Raw genomic sequence first — 20,315 nt, forward strand, 5'->3', positions numbered from 1 at the left:
TCCCACGTTGGGGAAATTTTCCAATTACATCAACAAAAAGTAGTGCAAATAGAATGAAAAAAACTACATTAAAAAGGTATTTACACATGATGAACAGTTTGATGATTTAGTTATCTTCATGCTTCTATAATAATAATAATGATAATGATGATAATAACAATAATAAAAGGTCACACATCTGTTTATTCACTTCATAAATGCAAATACGGCAGAAATAATACAACTAATACCACATGTTCATTGGTTTCATTCCCATATTTTAATCTATCAGCATCAGTTTGGGTTTGGGCCAGTCCTGAGGCTGAAATTGGCCGGGATCCACAGAGTCCAGGGTGAGTGTTGGGGCGATGGGGTGCTGTGAGACCAGGGAAAGCCTTGCAGCCAGCAGCCCCATCCGAACACAGCAGTCTGTGTCTCTCTGCTTGAGAATACCAGCTATTATGGCACCTGCAAGGCTACAGAAGGAGAATGGTGAGCGCATGTTGTATACAGGATGAATGTTCAGAAATTGTTTTGGTAAATTAAGTAAGGCGTGATGGAAACAGAGAGAAGGGTGTCATTGGAAAATTAAATGAGTGAAAATAAAGTCCTGGTAAAATAACAAAGACTGAAAGTATTGCTGATTTTTTTTGCACCTGTCTCCTGCTCCTGAAACGTTCACCGTCTCCTCAGCTGGCAGAGTCAGTGCTGGGTAATGCACAGCACAGAGCCGCTTCCTCTGTCACACACAGTAGTACATAGCTTCACTCTCCTTGGAATGTGTGGGTGTTTTTTTTTTTTTTTTTTTATTTTAACTACATGCAATCAAGTGTCCTCTAGACGTACCTTCTGTTGTCTTCTCGGCTGCAGGTCAACAGAACCTGCCTCGTGCTCTCCACACACCAAAACCCCTTTGGCTCCCAGGGTCACAATCAGACAATGGATATGTTCCAGCAGGGGGCGTGAGAGGGTCAAAGCAACACTCAGCACCTCCGTGAGGGAGCTCGGCAGTGCTGGTGGGACCAAAAGACTCAATGACTTTTACACATTTCCCAACCACTTTAAATTCCTTTATGAAACATTTTAACTCCAAAATGAGACAGAGTCACTGGGGAACGAACTTACCGTCAGGTGTGGGGATACCAAGTGTTCTGGTCATGGTGCACAGCTCCACCAGGTTCGGGGAGCAATAAGTCAAGGACTTCCAGGCGTCTGAGAGGAAGGGCTTACACGCTTTGTCTGCATCTGTGGGCTCATACCAGACTGGCACACAGCGACCACATTGTGTTGAACACTCTGGGACACACGTCTCTGCAACCAAGAACCCGACGTTCTCCCCGAGAGGTTGTTTTACCATTGACGTCGTGTTTGGAGGCGACGGAACAAACGTAGTCGATGGTGGAGACGGGGAGGTTTCCATCGAGGCACACGAGAGCGGCCGAGCAGAGCTGCTGCTCAAACTGTGACACCTTCAGAAAGATGTTCAGAAGACATGCGGTGAGTGAGTCCCGCGACTCCCCAGGCCCTGTGGCATCTTTGTGTTTGCAGGTCAAAGTGTAGCAGTAGTGCAACAGAAAAATAGTTTTAGGATGATCCACTTGTTCCACTTTGAAGTGTTTATCTTAATATATCACTATTGCACGTACCTATGGATATTACATTATAAGTACATTATAAGTGTAATAATCTGTTCTTTTATTTTGACAATTTGATGTTGTTGTTTTTTGTCCCAATCATCATCTCAATAATTTGGCTTGGCCTTTTGTGTTTTCTTAAAAACAACAACAACAACAAAAAAACCCTTTCAAACTGACTTTAGAGTAAATTGACTTTTGAACCTTTTAAGAGGGTGTTGAAACAACCTACATATTTCTCTGTGATTTGCTGATGGATCTCCATGTCTCCCAGTCCCAGACTCAAATCCCCGCTCTCAGCAATAACAGCGCAGTAAGTAGCGGTGCTTTGCTCCTGCAGTCTGGCCACACCACGCGTGTTCTTACAGGAAAAGCAGAGGGAGGGAAAATTCCATAAAACACATCTGAAAAAAAAAAAAAAAAATTGTATCGCAGCTTCCTCCCTGACATTCATGCTGTCCTACCATATGTTTACAGTAGCTCAGCACCGCGTCGCTGTGTGAATCGGCTCCCGTGGCCGAGATCAAGAGAGGCCTGCAGCCGAGGCGGCTCAGAGAGTCTTGGCGGACGAGACGGTAAGATTCAAACCGCAGGCGAGAACACGGGAGTCATTTTTCTTTTCACACAAGTTTTTAAGCTGTGTTGCGTAACATACCGGCAATGTTTCGGCCTACCCCGCCAAACGACTGACACACACTTCCTGGGTTGGTCTGGCCGAACTGAGAGACGACAAGCCGTTGATTAGAACCTTCACCCTCAACTTGACCTGTGCTGCTGAACGTCAAGAGCAAAAGAAAAATTTACCTGCAGGCTTTTTCCTTTTCCCTTTGCGATGAAATCCACATTTATTCCTCCTACAACCACCTGCAGAAGAAAAGCATTGTGGGTACAGTGTTGAGTCAGCGGTGGCCAGTCTTGCCTCGCAGGTGCGTGTGTCTGCACTCACGATATCAGATCCCGGATCAGCAGATTTTTTTAAGCCGAGACCGTCTGTCTTGGTTTCCAGTGTCTCCCCGTTGAGACGCTTGGACAGTGCGACGGCTATCTGGCTGCCCACTTTAGCATTGTTCTGAATCAGAGCAATGTCTGTGAGGGTTAAGAACTATTCAATGAATCTGTGGACCGTTTAGTTAGTAAGTTAGCAGCAAAACAGTAGCAGGAGGACAATTGAAGATATGTATTTACACTACCTCTTAAAGAGATTAATACAATTCGCTTTAACAAAAAGGAGACAAAGAGAATCCCTTCAAAGTCAAATCATCAAGTCAAATCCTCAGTGCCTAATTCTAAATGAATCACTTCTCTCAGTAGGATACTGGCCTGAAGAGAGCGTCCTTCAGTCAAGCGATTGACTCTCTGAAGGATGAACGGCGTCACGTCTCTTCCTGTTATGCCCTGAGCGCTGCCGCAAAGCAAGACCGAGCGCAGGAAGTAGAGTTTATTCAGTCGTTTAAAGATCAGAGGCCCATTCGGTTGAAATCTGATAATTGCAGGCCTCAACGTACCTCGCCTCGGCTACGGCCGCCTGTACAGCTTCCTCTATCTGCTGACCAGCAGCTGCATGCTCCTCTGGGACGGGCACGGCCAGCAACACCCCACCCTGCAGTCCCAGTGACAGAGCACTGGCTGAAAATCAAAGTCAAAGTTCATTCATTTACTGTTTGTTTTTTTTTTGTTGCTAGAAAAACATAACCCCACAACCTTGAGATGATACAATACTGAGGTACCGATAAGTTTTGCAGCCTCCTCTGGGCTGCAGACATGGTAGGGTGAAGTAAATCCACTGTGTGGTGAGAAGAAGGCTGGGAAATTCCTGGAGGCTCCGTATGTGGCGACGCACACACCCTGGGTCTCCTGATAAAATGACACAAGACAGTATAAGAACATTTCATTGAGTATTGTGCTTTTGTTGTTTTTTTCAACCACTGAGATAATGATAAAAATAATCCAATTCACTTGATTGGTCTAAAAAAAACCAAAAAAACATTCCAAAGTGAAGTGACTGTGCTTTAAAAGGAACGTGAGCCTTTTTTCTCCCTCAATCCTCCCAGGATATCAACTTTGTGTGCATCTAAACAGGCCCAGGTTTCACACTCAGTGAGCATAAATAAATCAAGGGTCATTTTTAGGCCAAAAAGTATAATTCTACTTGGCTCCCAAACATTGACAAATATGGGAATATACGAATAAAGCCCAACCAAAATGTTGTGAATATTTAAAAAAAAAAAAAATATTAGACAAATATGTATATAGCTTTTTGAAAAAATATGAGACCCACTTAATATTTTGATTTGAGGCTTTCAGGGTCTCGTGAGTTAATCAGGCGGTCCGACCCTCCTGGACCCCCCTCCCTGTATTTCGCATACTGGTCTAGTCTTTTTTTTATTATTTTTTTTTTTATCTAATATTATCATTTCACTGTGAAACACCATAATTTTGCACTGCATGTCCACCGCAAACGAACTGGCTAATTGCACTGAGCCTCCACTGAGCAAACCAGGATGTAAGGATATTGTGGGACCATCACCGTTTTGTGGACCAGGAGATCCAGGATAGAATTCAAGACATTAGACGTGATGTCTGTGAAATGAAACCACACGAGTGACAGAAAAGTGATGAAATGTTCCTGACCAGGTACTCCAGTGTGCGGCCAATGTCCAGAATGGACTTGACACCGGCAGAGACCACCGTGATGGGAGTCCTGCCCAGCTCCGTCAGGTCCGCGCTGACGTCCAGACCTGCAGGAGACACACACGTGAGTTTGCAGGAAGGTAGAAAACCCATAGAAATACCTCACTCATACTTTCCAGCTGCATTTCCCTGATCGTATTAAAATTATTGTTGTAAAATCTATTTTGGTTGCATTGTTACTCACTGTTTTCTCCATCTCTGTGAACCCCTCCAATGCCTCCGGTGACAAAAACAGGGATGCCAGCTTGATGCGCTGCTATCATGGTGGCCGACACCGTCGTTCCTCCAGAAAGCCCCTGAATGAAATGCAATAAATGGACCAAATTGGGAAATGCACATAGGATGCCGAGGATCCGAAGCTCAGATGGAGGCTGGTGATTGGCTGTGAGATAAAAAAAAAAAAAGATGACAACCAGAACTGAATTTGAGCCGCGTGCCTCACTTTGCTAACGACGTAGGGAAGATCCCGTCGGGAAACCTTGAGGGAGCCCTCGCAGCGAGCCAGCTGGTCCAGCTCCGGTGAAGAAAGGCCGACCCGGACCTCTCCATCGATCACTCCCACTGTGGCCGGAGTGGCTCCTTCCGCTCTCACAATGTCCTCCACCTCCTTTGCAGTGCTGAATAACATTGTCATGAAATAAATAATAATAATAATAATATTAATAAAAAAAAAACAACAGCAGTTGTAAAGTTGCAGATGTTTGTTTCCTCTCCGTGCACATTACACAGGAAGTACCTCAGGTTGTGCGGGTAGGGCATGCCATGTGTGATGATGGTGCTCTCCAGCGCCACCACAGGCTTGTTGTCTGCCAGCGCCTGCATTACCAGAGGATGAACTCTGAACAGGGACTCTGGGAGGAGAGATCGAGGCTCGTAAGTCTTTGTGACTGCGACCACACTTGAAGTGACGGTGACGGTGAGTGTGGACGCACCATTTTTGCACAGTTGACTAATTCCTCTTCTCAGGATAAGAGCGGAGGATCTCTTCATCATCCTTACGTGTCAATTGATGATCAACTATGAAACCGTTTGGCCACTGATCCTCCTGCTCACCTGAGTGCTGAGAGACAACAGATTGCATTTAAAGGTTAGCAATCAAAAACCAATCTGACAATAGCAGCACCAGGCTTTGCATTTGAACTGAAATCTACACTGTCAAGTAAAAACACACACAAAACTACTCGCTATCTGCACTCAAAGCTAAAGTGACATTTCAGTTAACATTGATCCTGATTCCTTTAAGCAGAAAGAATTTATTTTGATTTAGATTTCCTGTGCACTGGGATTCTTCGTCAGAATGCACAAGCAAAGACAGAAACAACGGCGTGCTAGTCAAACTTAAGCGTGATGTACGTTACCTCTGCTCCTTCTGAGAAAATTCACAGAGGCTCTGCAGTTGCGTCACACCCTGCTGTGTGTGAGCCGCCACTGCATGCCACAAGCCCAATGCAGCCATTGTGAGGATTTGCTTTGCCCCAGTTGGCCGAGACAAATTCACCTCACCCTTCCCCCGTTTGGGGGTCTCTGAGAAACCAGAGACACCCACATTCCAAAGCGGAGCTCTGTTTTTTTTTTTTTTTTATCCCCCCCGCTCACCCAAACTTTGTGAGCAGAAGCTTTTCAAACTGTCAGCAAATCTGCTCCGGACATGAGGCCAAATTTTACAGCTTTGTGCCAGAATAGCATCAAAAAAGGGAGATACATTTGAAAGTTTCCCCTGCATAACAACTTTTTCGGTAACACAAGTCTGTTTTATTATGGGGAAGATCACTTCCTTAAAGGAACAACTTCTCACCTTGCTTGAGAAATCCACAGTCTGATACAATTAAAGCCAACACCTTATGATTGGGATTTTGCACTCACCGTCTCCAGAGCCAAACAAAAATGCTCAAAAAGACAGTTGAACCTTGACCCCCGGCACTGTTTACTTTCTCCACTCTATTTTAAAGGTTTAGACCAGACCTGGCCAAAGTCCAGCTGGGGGGGGGATCGTAACCTGAGGTCAGATCTGAAACAGGCCCCTACCTCTAGCTTTGCCTCAAAATGTTTAATTCATGGATCACACTGGTGTGTGTTAATGCAAATGACTTGTCACCTCATGGTGGCAGCATTCATTCACCATTCAGTCATGCTACCCCCCCCCCCCCCATGGAAACTGTAACAAAAAAGAAAATACAAAAGGGTGCTGCTTCAATTGAATGGACACAGTTTTTGCTTTTACTTCTGATTTTCTTCTTTTTATTTCCAATAACTTGTTAAAAGGGCGACACGGTGGCGCAGTGGTTAGCGCTGCCGCCTCACAGCAAGAAGGTTGTGGGTTTGATTCCGGGGCCCGGGCCTGGGACCTTTCTGTGTGGAGTTTGCTTGTTCTCCCTGTGTCTGCGTGCGTGGGTTCTCTCCGGGTTCTCCGGCTTCCTCCCACACTCCAAAAACATGCATGTGAGGTCAATTGAATATTCTAAATTGTCCGTAGGTGTGCGTGTGAGTGTGAATGGTGGTCTGTGTCTGTGTCTGTGTCTGGGAGAGGCTCCAGCAGACCCCCGTGACCCTGAATAGGAATAAGCGGGTATAGAAGATGAATGAATGAATGAATGAACTTGTTAAAAAAGAAAAAAGAAAAAAAGCTTTGAACTCAAACCGGCCTCTTGTCCCCAGTGGAGTTGATTTCATCCCAGGTGACAACTTGCAAGTTGATGGTGGTGTCAAACCCTGTTTTGTCCTGACTCCTGGAGCGAGGTGTAAATGCAGCTTTGGTCTCTTTCTGGACCTGCCCAGCTCTCACCGGCCGTCACCTCCTCAGTCTCCACCTCCGGGCCCTCCAGCAACTCATCTTCAAACCACTGCGGATTGTTAAGCTGGTACGTATGAAATTCCTCGATGGCGTCCCTCAGGGCCCTGCCTGTGGGACCGTGGAGACACTCGTCCTCTGAAATCCCCTGGATGTACTTGACTCGGCCCGGCTCCTGCTTCTCAGTGTCTAGGATTCTGAAAAAGACTTCCTCAAACTGTTCCATCAGCTTGTATCGCACGGTGACCTTGAAAGGAGACGGCACGTCCTCCTCGGAGCAAATATCACCAAAGTAAGCCACGATGTACTTCTCGAACGAGGCTGACCTGATGAAATGGGGGACGATGAGGCTCAGCGCCGGACTGAGCATGTCACCCAGCGGCGAGCTGGTCTCGGCCCTCACAAGGACCTTCTGGTTGCCACACATGGCTCTCCACTTGGCCTGCACTCCCCGTGAGCACAGGATTAATATCTTGTTTGAAGAACCCTCGATTTGTTCCCGGTGCCAGTCCAGCCACTGGATGCCTCCCAGCGCTCCCAGTCTGGCAGAGTCCAGCAGGTCCAGGACCACTTCAGTGCCGCATTTCACCAAGAGCAAGGCACAAAGCTTGAGAACAACATTCTGGTACAGCAGGTGGTCGAGGGAGTAGATGATGAGGACTCTTTTCCTCTCCCGCACCTGAAAACTCTCTGGTGTCTCCATGGCGACGCGTGAGGGCAACTTCTCAGAATCTGACAGGAGAAAGAGAATCAATGACCACTTGATCAAACTCAGCTGTCTTTTATCACTTCAGGCGGTGCAAAAACAAGCGGGCGAACCTTTTTTACAAGCTCTCCACACTAAAAAAGCAAGATAACTGGCTACAAACATCAGCCCCACTGCTGCCTTTACAAATAACGTTCTTGGTGTGTAATCTAGAAAAAAGAAACAGAAAGAAAACGGAATGTTAGTTACTCAGTTCGTCATTATTTCATTTTCTGTTGTTGTAAGAAATGCAGCATATTTTTTGGCTGTTGACTTGCGTGAAAAATGTATGTTCAGGATTTTGCTTTAATGCATGTGGCATGGATGAAAGCATTATGTATTATCTCAAGTAGAAGACGAAAGATGAGGAGGAGGAAGAGCAGAATGATTCACTCAGTTCCACTCTAGAAATGAGAAAACGTTTCTCACAAAACGAGTCTTTACGAACATTCAAATATTACACGTCCCATTTTAACGGACTGACCAGAATATTTACTTACGTCTGCAGTAGTTGATGGTTTCAACTGGGCACCAGCATTCATTCTTACATCGTATGAAAAACGGCTGGATCTTTTGGAAAAAGCAGAGTGATGCGATTGCGACGAGTGTAGGTGAGAAACTAAATCCACTCCCGGCTACGGGACATTCGATAGTCAAGGCTGAACTGACCTTGATCAGCACTTCACACTGTGAGAGCTGCCACAGTTCCAACTCAAATGTCATGTTGAGTGATGTTTGGTTGTTCTGTTGTGAAAAAGTCAAACTGTCATTCTCAAGAAAAGCGTTTGATTTGTCAGTCTGACCAGAAGTTCAATTACCTTGGACACGTTTCTCGAGCAAGACAGACCGTGACTCTGGATGGACACTCTGTATCTGTCTGAGTACTGACCCGTCTTAAATTTCACCATAACCGCCAACAGTCCGCGTTGCTCATCCAAAGACACGTCCGCAGTCACGCCAGGATCCCATAAACTACCTGAAACACCAGACCAGGCGGTGTGAAGGCCACGCGTGACGTTGCATCTTCCAGTGAGCCATCGATTTAAAAACAATAGTAGGTGCAGAACGGACCATTTTGCAGGCACATAAGAGCCTTCTGGATCCTTCTGTCAGCACATCCTGGTTCGGAGGATCAATATTGAAGTCACAGATCGAAATAAACTGTTGTTTATATCAAATCTTCAATCCACATTGCTGCTTTTTCCATTTCAAGGGATGCTGCAGGTTACTCACCTGGGATTGTAATTTGCCTGCTGGTCCTGTAGTGTCCAAACTCAGGTTCTGGGACATTATGAACCGATACATTATACGTGTGTTGAGGCTCGACTGCTACTCTATTCAAAGAAAAATTCCACTGAAGATGAAGAACGAAAAAAAAGAAAGAGAGAAAAGGAGGTCATATCTGTCTTGTCTGCAGGGTATCTAAAGCAGGTGTGTCCACTAATTGACAGGACAGTTACTGTGACGGATTTGAACAGTTAAGTTTAGCTAGCTCTCCCTGGTTAGCTTTCCTGCTAAAACAATGGCTATTGGCTAAGTTCCTCAAAAGACCCGGTCAGGACAAAAAGCAAAATACAATGTAACAGTCCTACCTTGTAATTTATCATTGGATTGAACGTTTGGCTCAGGTTGTAGGAAAACTGCACGCACACACTGCGATTTGTCATTTCATCCAGAATATTTACCACAGATCCACGAAGCTTTAAAACACTTGCTGGGAAACAGAAGAAAAGTCTATATTTAATAAATACAATGTACGTGGTATGTTGGTTTTTTTTGTTTTTTTACAGCATTACCAACCATCTGCTTCAATTTCCCATGTCACATTCAGAGCAGGAAGAATCTCGCGCTGGTCCACCCAGTACCTGACAGGATCCAGGCGTGGTCCAGTCGGAGCAAGTTTTCTTTCTACGACAGCAGGCTCGACTGAGCAGCTGTCTGAAGTTGAACATTAGAACGTTTAAATACGCCATCAGATATATTTGCCGTATTTGTAGTGATTCTTAGGAGACTCACCAATTGCACAGTTGTCAAGACCCTTGAAATAAAGAAGTAAGAACAAATGAAATAACAATATATATATATATATGGGACTACAAATATAAAGGATATTGTGGTCAGAAGTTGAACTCTCACGTGCTGTCTGCAGTCAAGTTGCTTGTCCAGGAGCCGAAGAGAAAACGACGCTGCAAGAAGAATGTTGACGCAGTAACAGAAAAGGTTCACCGAGGTCATTTTGCTCCAAAGTCACAGTGGTTCAAAAGGCCAATTTGTGTAAACAAACGGAGACGAAGCCCGCTGCGATAAAACCCGACTGGTGTAAATGACGTTGCATTTATCAGCTGCTGCAATCTGCCAACAGGAAGGATGTTGTTAACGCTTGGTGCTTTGAAACGTTCCATTTCGACCTGAAAAGAATTCAACGCATTGCACAGTGACAACTGCCATCCTCTTTACTTGTCTTTCTCTCTAGTTAGTTTGCTTAAGCACCCAATTTAAAACCTGTATCTGAAAATCTGTGGTAACACCTTTTGCTTATTAGGGAGCAGCAGAGATTTAAGAGTTATGAAAAAAATGTGTTTACAAAAAAAGGGTTGTTTCTGTCACTGTCAGGAAAACCTAAATACTTAAAAAAAAAAAAAAAAGAAAAAAAGAAAATACAAATGGCATCTTTGTATCTCAGGATAGTATCTCAGAACAATGACACACAACCGAGAAACTAAACAACAAACCTATCCAGTGAAATTATGCAGCAAAAGGTTGAAAGTCACCAGCAGAGGCCGCCAGACCGACTCCTTACGTTAACCAGGGTTTTCCAGGCTGACCTTTCATAACCTTAGCACTTGTCACACGCATGGGGAACAGCAGAGACAACACATATAGACTGGGGATTATGACCGGGTTTAAATTCTGTGGGAGCAAAAATATAGCCATAGTTGTTACATAATCCCCCGTTCCATTGTCTTGGTGCTCAGCGCTGTGTGTCGCTTCACATGTCACTGAAACCGGCACGTGCCGGAACAGACGACAGAAGGTTTGCGTTTTATCCCTGCAATGTGCAAAAGAGACTTAAAAATGGAGCTGCTGTGCTCTAAAGGTGTGACTCCACTTCTTCCCAGCTGCCTGGTCGGTGCCAGACCAATTCCGGGCAGGCGTTCAAAAAGCAGCTGATACCTGCAGAGGGGGATTTCTCAGCTGTCAGCAAGGTGAGTGTGTGAAGTGCGCCCTTGCGCACAGGATCACATGAAACAAATGGGTCACGGGTCGAGGGCAAATCAGACGTGATGCGATGGCGGAATTGTCAGGTGGACACGGCGGGGGGAGGGGGCACCTATTTTAGTGAGCCATTCATGTGTGTTGCAGACAACACATAAATCTTGCATTAATAACCGCTTCTTCTTCCTGGGTCCACCAGCAACACTGCTGCTGCCCTGCTTTTCACTTAAAGGTAAGAATCAAATCAGTCATTTATTGCAGAATAAATGTAAATAAAAAAAAGGGGGGGGGGGGTGGTGGTGGTAGGAATTGAGAACTCAAAATGGAAATGGGGCTGTTGGGAGTCGACGACGGACGCCGCCTCTTCTGACACAGCAGCAGATGTCTTGTTTGTCATGGTGCGCACAAGTCTTTAGGAAGGAGTCAAAACTGCATGTCAACATGCCCAACACGGCTGCTATTTACGAGCGGCCACCGCTGCCACCGCCGCTGCCACCGCCGCTCCTGTGCGCGTCTCAAAAGTGAATTTCTGAACGTGCCTCTTGGCGTTTGACTCCGGCGACGCCTCGGACCTCTCGCTGAACTCTCGGTTCCTCTAAAGTGAGACGGTGTAATCCGAGGCTCTGACCTCGTGTCAGAGTGTTGGCCGCCGGTAGCAACAGGCCTGACCCGCCGGTCGCGACAGAGAAGCTGTTGTGATAAGTGATGATGAGGGGGCTCGTGTGTGCCGTCCACAGGGCAAGGCTGCGCACCTCCAAAAATTCTCTCCTACTTTGCTCGTTTCCCTTCACTCTCCGGCGCTGTCAGAGTGGCTGGACTCACATTAGCAGTACTAACGTGTGGTGTGGAAAGCTTGCTCCTCTTTTCAAAGGTCTTGTTGTGTCATGTTCAACGTTAACGTCTGAGAGAAGGAAAATGTCTATTTTGCCTGCGACTCTCTTTCGAAAGTGTGTGCTTCCCCGCGTGGTTTGTGGAAATCGCTGCCCTCTGTGATGTCAATAAGGGCACGCGTAGCCCTCACCGGTTAGTGACGACACCCCTAGCTCTGGTCTGGCTTTGCCCTCTAAGGTCGAAGGTCTGCGCTCTAACAAAACACACACGTTAGTCCCAAGGTAAAACCTACGTTCTTGCTGTAAGGTGTAAAGAGAACAAACATTTATTTATTTATTTATTTTTTTTTTTTTTAATTTTTTTTTGGGGGGGGGGGTGATTAAACATTTCAGGCGGCTCCAATGAAGTCCGTGATGAAAAAAAAAAAGAAAAGGGTGTAAAATGGCGTCCAAAGGCAAGCAACACAACATAGCAATGCAAGAAGACAATTGATGTTGATGTTGTTTCTTTATTTATACATGTTAGTCTTTAAAAAAAGATAAAACTGTAATCAGTCTCACTGTCACGAGCAAATTTATTTATTTATTTATTTATTTATTTATTTATTTATTTATCTATTAAAATGCTCCCCCAGCACTTCAGCTCTGGTGTCATTTCTCCACCGGCTGCCAAAACCTCTCCGGTGCTTGGCTCCCTCCGCCCTTATCAAGGCCACAGCAGCTGCCGGGACGCTGCAACATGTCGAAGCAATGCGGTCAAATATAGCCGCGTAGCAGGCACCTCATAACAATAGACGGGATCGCCTGGTCCTCGGACAATGACTGGTGTGAATCCCAAGAAGCCCTCGCGGGAATATCAACATCATATTGTTGCCTGATTGAATAAAGCAAAGACGTCGGACTGCAGAATGCACTCAGCCCCACTTTGGCTGCGTGTCTACAATGGAATATCACTGAAAATGCAAATAACAGAATGAAAACTTCTGCTTCTGCTCTTAAAGGTTCTGCAATCTGCCAACATGTCTGAGGGGTGAGTATCCAAGTCCCAACACTCTACTTCATTTCTGAAATCAAATAGAGAGAGAGAGAGAGAGAGAGAGAGCGAGAGAGAGAGAGAGAGAGAGAGAGAGAGAGAGAGAGAAATGACACCTGTTGTCTTCTTTTCTCATCACGCATCAATGAAGACCGGTGAGTCAAAATGATTTGTTCTACCTGCACAAATCAGCCATGAACACTGAGCCAGAGAGGAGCATTTGGTTTGAATGCTACTCGTGCAGTTACTACTTGAGGCCTTTTTTTTTCTGTCTCGTCCCCACAGAGAAAGCGAAAATTTGCGGCAACACGCCGACTTCTCTTGAAGGTACAAACCCCCCCCCCCTGCCTGCCGCCCGCCGGTAGACCAGCAGGAAACAGTGCTTATATCTTGTTTAATGCCTTTGCTGCTTCACAGTCCAAGCTGCTCAAGAAGGCCGCTTCCATGCTGGTGGACGAGCTGGAAGAGAAGAGAGAAGAGAAGGAACGAGTGGTGAACGGCTGCTTCCCTCCCCTCAAGCTGTCGGGCATGTCGGTCCAGGAGCTCAAGGTACAGGAGGCCATCGCGCCAACGCTTTGCCTGGCTCTTTCACATGGCACTTGACGTCATGTGACCTCTCCTCTGCAGGACCTGTGTTCAGACCTGCACAAGAAGATAGGCGTTGTGGACGAAACGCGCTACGATTTTGAGTTGAAAGTGGCCAGGAATGAGAAAGAGGTGAACCCCAAAAAGCCGAAACCGGCAGCTCACAGAGGTGCTGTGGCCACGTGGCAATGGTTCTCAACGAAATGGCCTTCCTGTGTTGCCCAGATCACCTCGCTGAATCAGAAGATCGTCGAGCTGAAGGGCATCAAGAAGCCCAGCCTGAAGAGAGTGAAGAAGACCACGGACGACATGCTGGGCGCCTGCACCGACACCTCCAGGCACATGAAGTCAGATTTTAAGGCCAACCTCAAGACAGTGAAGAAGGAGGACGAAAAGGTAAAGGTGGTGACAGAGGAGATGGAGGACGAGAGAGAGGAGGAACTGGGGGGTGGGAGATGGAGGACGAGAGAGAGGAGGAACTGGGGGGTGGGAGATGGATGAAAAAAACCTTTGAAATATCCTTCAAAAACATTTCTTCTCCTCCGGCAGAGAGAAGAAGTGACTGACTGGCGTAAGAATGTGGAGGCCATGTCCGGCATGGAGGGCAGGAAGAAGCTGTTTAATGCGGGACAGTGAGCAGCTGCTTCTGCCTCATGAAGGGAAGTGAGCAGGCAAATGAATCTTTCTAAAGAGGACCCCCGTCGTTGTCTGGATCAAAACTTTAAATAGTTGTCATGAAGGTTTCCCTTCGCCAATCAAGAAGCTGCGTTTGGGTTTTTGTTTTTTTGCTTTCTGCCTGTTGTCATTGTAGTACTCTCATTTCGCAGATGATGGCGCCGTCTGTCTGTAAGCCATGGGATTCCGCTGATTATTAAAACCAAAACACACCATGACGTCTGAATGTTGATTCTTTGGAATCTTCAGCTTCAGTTTTGCGCTTCACTCTGTTGAATGTGTGGAATGTCCTGGAGTCTTCTGCTGATCAGAGCCGCTGCTGGTCGATCTCCGGCTGATTGGCGGTGGACCAATGCCTTTGAGATGTTGCACTGATCTTCTTTATATTGGCTGTGAGGACACAGGGGAGGCTATTTTAGGTGGCCACTCACGGGAGGCAGCAGGAGTCGTTAAACTTGACTTGAGTTTTCTTCTGCTCATTCGAAGACCGTCGCTGCTCACCTCCACAGGTTTTTCTCCCGGAGCGGTATGTAGTTTCCTTCTTTTTCTCCACGCCATTCAGCTTGTTCGAGAAAACAGGTGGAACTGTTCTGAGCAGAAAGAGGAAAACAGGGAAATTCAAGGCATTTGCTATTATTTATTGTCTATAGAATTTATTTTGATGCAAAGATACTGCAAAACCAACATGAAATGATAACAAGCAATTCAAAAGGTGATTTTGTAATTCAAACTTCTTATTTGAATCTATTTTACGATTACTACTCTTCTTTTTCTCCTTCTTCTTCTTATTATTATTACTACAATTATATGTGGGTATTATTTTCAGTGACAGTGGTGGTAATAGCACCCGCAGGATTTGCTAAAGTATCAGTGTCTTCTCGCACATTGCAAGGAATCCAAGAGGGATTAAAAAGGGAAAATAATTCCAATCATCCGCAGCACTCAGGTGCAAAGTGTTGCCAATTTACAGGCTTAACTATGGAATGTTTCCAGGCAAAGAGTCAACAGGAGGTGAATAAACAGCTTATAGACTTAGGACACTACTGCACTGTGCTTCCTGAGAGACCTTATTTAGCTTCCATCAATAAGTGTTAACAAAAAATAGAGAGCAAAAATGCATAATGGTCATGCGTGTTCTTTTGTCAAATGTTTCAGCTTTTTAGAGAAGAGGCAACCATGTCTGAGGCGTAAGTTTGTCTCGTTTTATTTATTTTCATTTTATTTTATTTGCACGTATTGAGCATTATATACTGAGTGATCAATACATATGCTGGTATAATGTTGGCAGCAAATCTAATAATCTTGTTCCTTTTTTTCTTTCTCATCTAAACATCCCTTATAGACCGGTAGGTAATCTAATCTGATCTAACGATTCGTGAATCATTCATTCATTTTTTGTCTTGATAATGGATTTGTAATTTACCAAACATTGCTGATTTTGTTTTGTAGCGAAAATCCAAGATCACTGCGTCCCGCAGACTGCACCTGAAGGTAACGATCTCCTCACAGCCGACGGCAGCGACGACCGGTGGGGAAAGTCGTGCTCGGGCGTTGACCTTCTGCGCTTTGCCTTTGCATTCAGACCAAGCTGCTGAAAATGGCAACCGTGATGCTTGAGAAGGACAAGGAGAAGAAGAAGCAGGAGAGGGAGGCCATGCTGAGTGAGAGGCTTCCTCCGCTGAAGCTGTCCGGTCTGTCCATGCAGGACCTGCAGGTATGTGCAGGTCACTGCGTGACTCCGCCAAGCATCCCTCTGATGTACACGGAGGGCCGTGCACGCAGCACCAGAGGACAGGTGGCTCCACTTGTCTGTCCACCACCATCTGCCAGTGCTGCAATACCCAGCACAGACTTAAATCCATTACTCAAAAATATTATTATTATTATTATATAATGTTATTATATAATAATAATAATAATAATAATAATAATAATAATAATAATAATAATAATATTTAATGCAAGTATTAAATGTACTTAATAAATGCATTTTTCCACATTTTTATAACTTTTTGAAAGAAAAAAGCCATTTCATGTTGGATTGTGAAAATGAATGAATTCCAGGGAATTCATTTCAATGTTGCTGTGCTGATCTGACACCTGCAGACTCTCTGCAAAGATCTGCACTCTAAGATCGATGTTGTGGATGAGGAGCGCTACGACATTGAAGCCAAAGTGGTCAAAAATAACAAGGAGGTATATTTATGTATTGTTTACATTGTTTTTAATTTATCCTGTTTTGTCTTGCAACCAAAAAAGGTTGTTGTTGTTGTTGTTTTTTTATTATTTTATTATTTTTTTTGTTATTTTATTTTATCCTTTATTTATTTCTACTGCAAAGCCCTTGAACCTGCCGACTCACTCGTGTCTCCTGCCAGATTGAAAATTTGTCCATAAAGATCTTCGAGCTGAAAGGTAAGATGAAGCGACCTGCCCTGAAGAGGGTGAAGATCTCTGCCGACGCCATGCTGGGAGCTCTGTTTGGCGCCAAAGTTAGAGAGTCGGTGGACTTCAAGGCCAACCTGAAGACGGTGAAGAAGGAGGACGAGAAGGTCGGTGACGCAGCTTTGATCATGATTTTCAGGGGTTCTTTTTAGTTTTTTTTGGGGTGCAATTTCACACAGATGATTTTCCTCCTTGCTGACAGAAAGAGGAGGTGACCGACTGGAGGAAGAACGTAGAGGCCATGTCCGGCATGGAAGGAAGAAAGAAGTTGTTTGATGCGGGACAGTAGGAGTTCCAGTTGAGGGCATTTTGAATAACTGAGTTCTGTGAAGTTGAGAGAGTGTGTGTGGAGTGTTTTGCAATGAAATAAACCCAGATTTAAGGGCTATGTATGCACTTTATCATTACAATGATGTTGGCACAGAGTTATTTACTGCTGGATATTGAAATGCCTGTAAAAAAGATGATTCCTGTCACAATTAAAGTATACTTTCAATCAAACAAACCATAAAAATTGTGCTTTTTTTTATTATTATGATTTTTTTTAAGATCACCTTTAATTGTCAGTTGTCAACACACACGGCTTGGAATCAGAACAACGTCAGCAACAAGCTTTTGCCTTGCAACAGGAGCAGACGTGTTGAATTTCTGTCATTCTGATCACATGCCAGGAAAAAAAAAACTGTCATCACAATCAAGTTGATTTGCAATCAAGACTGACTGATTAATTGTGATTAGATCTGACTAAAGTTGATTTTTAATCATTAACGTCTGTTCCTGGAAAGGATGCGCCTTCCCTCTACTTCGTGCTGCTACTTCCACGTCCCTTCAGCAACCATAAGAAAGGACATCGTTCACGCTCTGATGAAGACCGCCAGGCCGAAACCTTAGCATGTGCTTTTGGCATGGCCGAATAAAGTTTGTGAGCGCTACCTCCTTTGAAGAAAATTGTGATTTTCATTGAAAACTCAGGAATATAGCAATAAAAATACAAATATCACACCATTCAGGGTTATTGGGTTTTATTTGTACAGCGCCAGCGAGCCTCTGACAATCGAAAAAGACGTCTGTTTGACCTCTGAACCATAGGAAACAGTTTAAAAATATAATTTGGCCACGAAGCCGCAGCACTTTGCTTACTATTCTGGTTTATTTGCTGCGCACCCATCCTTCCATGAGGGCATTGGCACTTTGAGTGCCCAAATATTTGACTCCCTGTTACAACAATGACGCAGATCGAGCTCGCTTTACATGTGCCACCGAGCCTCAGGCAGCACCTGTCTTCTGCTCCCCTAAATAAAGACCATAGGTGGGCATGTTCTGTGTTGCAAAGATGTTTCCAAGTAATTACACACTGCAGATGCCAAAATACAGCACAAGAACTCGATTCCTTTGAGATTTATAGAGCAATTACAAAGCCTATGCTTCAGAAATAAAAGTTTTTATTGCTTGATTCTCTGTTTACAAATTTTGACCCCCTCGAAAACGAGATGACGCATCTTAAGAAGATAATTCCAAATAAAGAATTTCTAAAAAAAAAAAAAAGAAAAGAAAAGAAAAAAAGAAAAGAAAATGTGCACAGCTCGATAGAAATCAAAGTTTGTATTGATTTAGTTTAGTTGGATGCTTTCCCCCCCCCGCCCCTATATTGTTTATATTTAAAGGGTAAGGTCACTGTGTCTCCATTGATGGCTTGATCCACACCAGATTGGCCTAGGTCAAATGTGAATGAGTGCCACCGACCTCCCCATTAAGGTGGACGCCTCCTTCAATGTCCAATGCATGCAACAGCTGCAAGAGAGTTGAATTAACCAATGCTATATATCCACGTTTGAGGCCACAAACTCACTGTTACTGCTCCCCTTGTTCCTGCACCTGAACACTGCAGCGATGCAGCAGTGGTGGGTGTCACAGCTGCTGGTCACACAGCACTGAGCGTGGCTCTATTTCAGCAGGGGACTGTTTGCTCTGGACACACTGGCTGATGACTCTCTGTCATTTCTGGGTGTTGTTCAGATTTCAGCTGCGCCTGACGGAGCTGCTCTTCTCGGCCGAGGTACAGAACTTGTGAGTTTCATCTTATGAATTCTGTTTGCAAACTAACATTTTTTCTTTTTTTTTTTTCTTTTTTTTTTTGGAAATGAGCTATAACTAAAGATGAGCATCCTCAGGTGTCTGAGATTAACAACCTGGAGGAAAATGTTGCCGACATGCACAGCTGCAGACTGTCTGTTGGTCTTTTTCTCACATGTGAAAAGCCTCTTGTGAGTGATGCAAACCCGGTGCGGACTCCTTGAAGCTTTGTCGAAGACATGTGAATATTAACACCTGTCACAGCAACAGTCAGCAACTTTGTTTCAATGACTTCTTCGGCAAAAAACAACAACTATCAATTAGCAGATGAACAGAAGTTGTAAATACAAATAAATACAAAATACAATATTAATAGTTTTGCATTTTATTGTCATGACATTTTTAATGCAATGTCTATGTAGACTGTGTGTGTGTGTGTGGGGGGGGAACTTTGGTCAGTGTTTATGCCAGTTTCAATTAATACATAAGATTACACGGGGAAGGAAAGATGTAAGTTATGCAACCAAATCTAAACACACTCGGAACGACACACATTTTTTGCTTCATGTCACATTTAAATTCACTCTGAGTGAGTTCAGCGGAGCACAGGGCCACGCTGAATAACTTCTGTCTTTAATGAGTCAATGGATGTTTGGAGAGAGTGAAATACCTCAGGCAGGAAGGTCAACGAGCTCATTAACCGCAGCACGGAGATCAGCTCAGCAGGTGGTCGACGGGCTTTTCTTCACTCGATCTGCACAAACTCACAAGGACTCACAGTGTTATAGAACTCACACTGTTGTAACGCAGCAGCTTCCTGTTGGATTTAAAACGATCACTTCTGCTCGTTTTCTTGATTACATGTTGCCAGGGTGCAGTGAAACTGAGATGTGAAATGCGGACAGACTGTATTTTCATCCTGATTCACTCACTTTCAGTCTGACATTTACCAAGGCTTTCATTTGTTCTTTAAATTGAATTCAATGCAGTTCACAAAATCAAATACACAAATGTGCATTTTGCAAATAAATCTCTTAAACGTGTTAACAATTGATTGTAGGCCAAAATGTGATGACGTTTTGTTTTTTTTCTTACTTGCATCTACCTTCATTATCTTGTTGTGTGAAATATTGTTTCCCTCATACAGAGCTTCTGGTTAAAATGAAGGAGCAGCAAACAGAGAAGACGAGGAGTGAAAACAAGATTATGAAGACAGAACAACATAATATCAAGGGAGCTGTGGTTTGAAGGGCAGCATTAAATACACAGTGTCCTGTTTCAGGAGTCAAGGTCTCGTTGGTTGCGGCAGGGTTCGATTCAAACGCGCTCCAGAAATATATGCAGTTTCCAATCTTGCCGCTAGATGGGAGCATTTACTTGACCACGGGTGGTTGTTGTTACGTTCCGAGGTGGGAATAATCGTTAAACGCGGGGATAAAGGGGAGAAGGAAACAGTTTTGGGTGTTTTTTTTTTTTTTTTTTTTTTCCTAAGTGATTTTATTTAGCGGGAGTTATTCCCACCAAGACAAACCCTCAAAAAAAGAGACACTCCCCAACGGAAACAAATACAATCAAACGCGCAAGTGTATATGTATATACATATAAAAGAGACTCAAAATGG

At 44.4% G+C, this 20,315-nt stretch overlaps 3 protein-coding genes, 1 long non-coding RNA gene and 1 pseudogene across 10 annotated transcripts; 3 read left to right on the forward strand and 2 right to left on the reverse strand.

Annotated features, from left to right (window-relative positions):
* Positions 1 to 165: 165 nt before the first annotated feature.
* LOC142904546 (uncharacterized) lies at positions 166 to 6,300 on the reverse strand. Of its 3 annotated transcripts, none has more exons than XM_076050709.1 (19): positions 6,100 to 6,300; positions 5,237 to 5,364; positions 5,041 to 5,155; positions 4,747 to 4,921; positions 4,489 to 4,600; positions 4,245 to 4,351; positions 3,341 to 3,467; positions 3,119 to 3,239; positions 2,930 to 3,015; positions 2,560 to 2,699; positions 2,418 to 2,477; positions 2,269 to 2,332; positions 2,078 to 2,172; positions 1,846 to 1,974; positions 1,334 to 1,448; positions 1,105 to 1,242; positions 826 to 992; positions 636 to 718; positions 166 to 455 (listed from the first exon to the last, which is right to left on the reverse strand). In XM_076050709.1, exons 2-19 carry the CDS (start codon positions 5,295 to 5,297, stop codon positions 260 to 262), a joined length of 2,091 nt encoding a protein of 696 aa, XP_075906824.1. In that variant the 5' UTR covers positions 5,298 to 5,364; positions 6,100 to 6,300; the 3' UTR covers positions 166 to 259. The 3 variants fall into 3 exon arrangements, with proteins under 3 accessions (XP_075906824.1, XP_075906823.1, XP_075906825.1); XM_076050708.1 differs by having other exon boundaries at positions 5,663 to 6,300; XM_076050710.1 differs by having other exon boundaries at positions 6,168 to 6,291.
* LOC142904548 (uncharacterized) lies at positions 1,350 to 4,674 on the forward strand. Of its 3 annotated transcripts, XR_012929421.1 has the most exons (6): positions 1,350 to 1,527; positions 2,091 to 2,188; positions 2,484 to 2,539; positions 2,620 to 2,707; positions 4,248 to 4,384; positions 4,540 to 4,674. It is a non-coding gene; the product is annotated as an uncharacterized LOC142904548 (long non-coding RNA). The 3 variants fall into 3 exon arrangements; XR_012929420.1 differs by lacking the exon at positions 2,484 to 2,539 and having other exon boundaries at positions 1,357 to 1,527; XR_012929422.1 differs by lacking the exons at positions 2,484 to 2,539; positions 2,620 to 2,707 and having other exon boundaries at positions 1,368 to 1,527.
* Positions 6,301 to 6,446: 146 nt separating the features above from the next.
* LOC142904547 (interleukin-17 receptor A) lies at positions 6,447 to 9,660 on the reverse strand. 3 transcript variants are annotated; one of them, XM_076050712.1, is made up of 8 exons: positions 9,430 to 9,548; positions 9,071 to 9,191; positions 8,909 to 8,956; positions 8,656 to 8,813; positions 8,507 to 8,581; positions 8,338 to 8,407; positions 7,912 to 8,007; positions 6,447 to 7,824 (listed from the first exon to the last, which is right to left on the reverse strand). In XM_076050712.1, the coding sequence occupies exons 1-8, from the start codon at positions 9,502 to 9,504 to the stop codon at positions 7,007 to 7,009; spliced, it is 1,461 nt and encodes a 486-aa protein (XP_075906827.1). In that variant the 5' UTR covers positions 9,505 to 9,548; the 3' UTR covers positions 6,447 to 7,006. The 3 variants fall into 3 exon arrangements, with proteins under 3 accessions (XP_075906827.1, XP_075906828.1, XP_075906826.1); XM_076050713.1 differs by adding an exon at positions 9,638 to 9,660 and having other exon boundaries at positions 8,338 to 8,581; positions 9,071 to 9,551; XM_076050711.1 differs by having other exon boundaries at positions 8,338 to 8,581.
* A 1,496-nt stretch (positions 9,661 to 11,156) lies between these two features.
* On the forward strand, positions 11,157 to 14,389 carry LOC142904574 (troponin I, slow skeletal muscle-like). Its single transcript, XM_076050762.1, has 7 exons — positions 11,157 to 11,285; positions 12,885 to 12,917; positions 13,202 to 13,243; positions 13,334 to 13,465; positions 13,544 to 13,633; positions 13,727 to 13,897; positions 14,051 to 14,389. The coding sequence occupies exons 4-7, from the start codon at positions 13,361 to 13,363 to the stop codon at positions 14,135 to 14,137; spliced, it is 453 nt and encodes a 150-aa protein (XP_075906877.1). The 5' UTR covers positions 11,157 to 11,285; positions 12,885 to 12,917; positions 13,202 to 13,243; positions 13,334 to 13,360; the 3' UTR covers positions 14,138 to 14,389.
* A 139-nt stretch (positions 14,390 to 14,528) lies between these two features.
* Positions 14,529 to 17,132, forward strand: LOC142904575 (troponin I, slow skeletal muscle-like; annotated as a pseudogene).
* Positions 17,133 to 20,315: the final 3,183 nt, after the last annotated feature.

Source organism: Nelusetta ayraudi, unplaced genomic scaffold (genome assembly GCF_046127955.1).
Source record: "Nelusetta ayraudi isolate G7.1 ecotype Tasmania unplaced genomic scaffold, CSIRO-AGI_Nayr_v1 ptg000129l, whole genome shotgun sequence".
Classification (NCBI taxonomy): domain Eukaryota; kingdom Metazoa; phylum Chordata; class Actinopteri; order Tetraodontiformes; family Monacanthidae; genus Nelusetta; species Nelusetta ayraudi.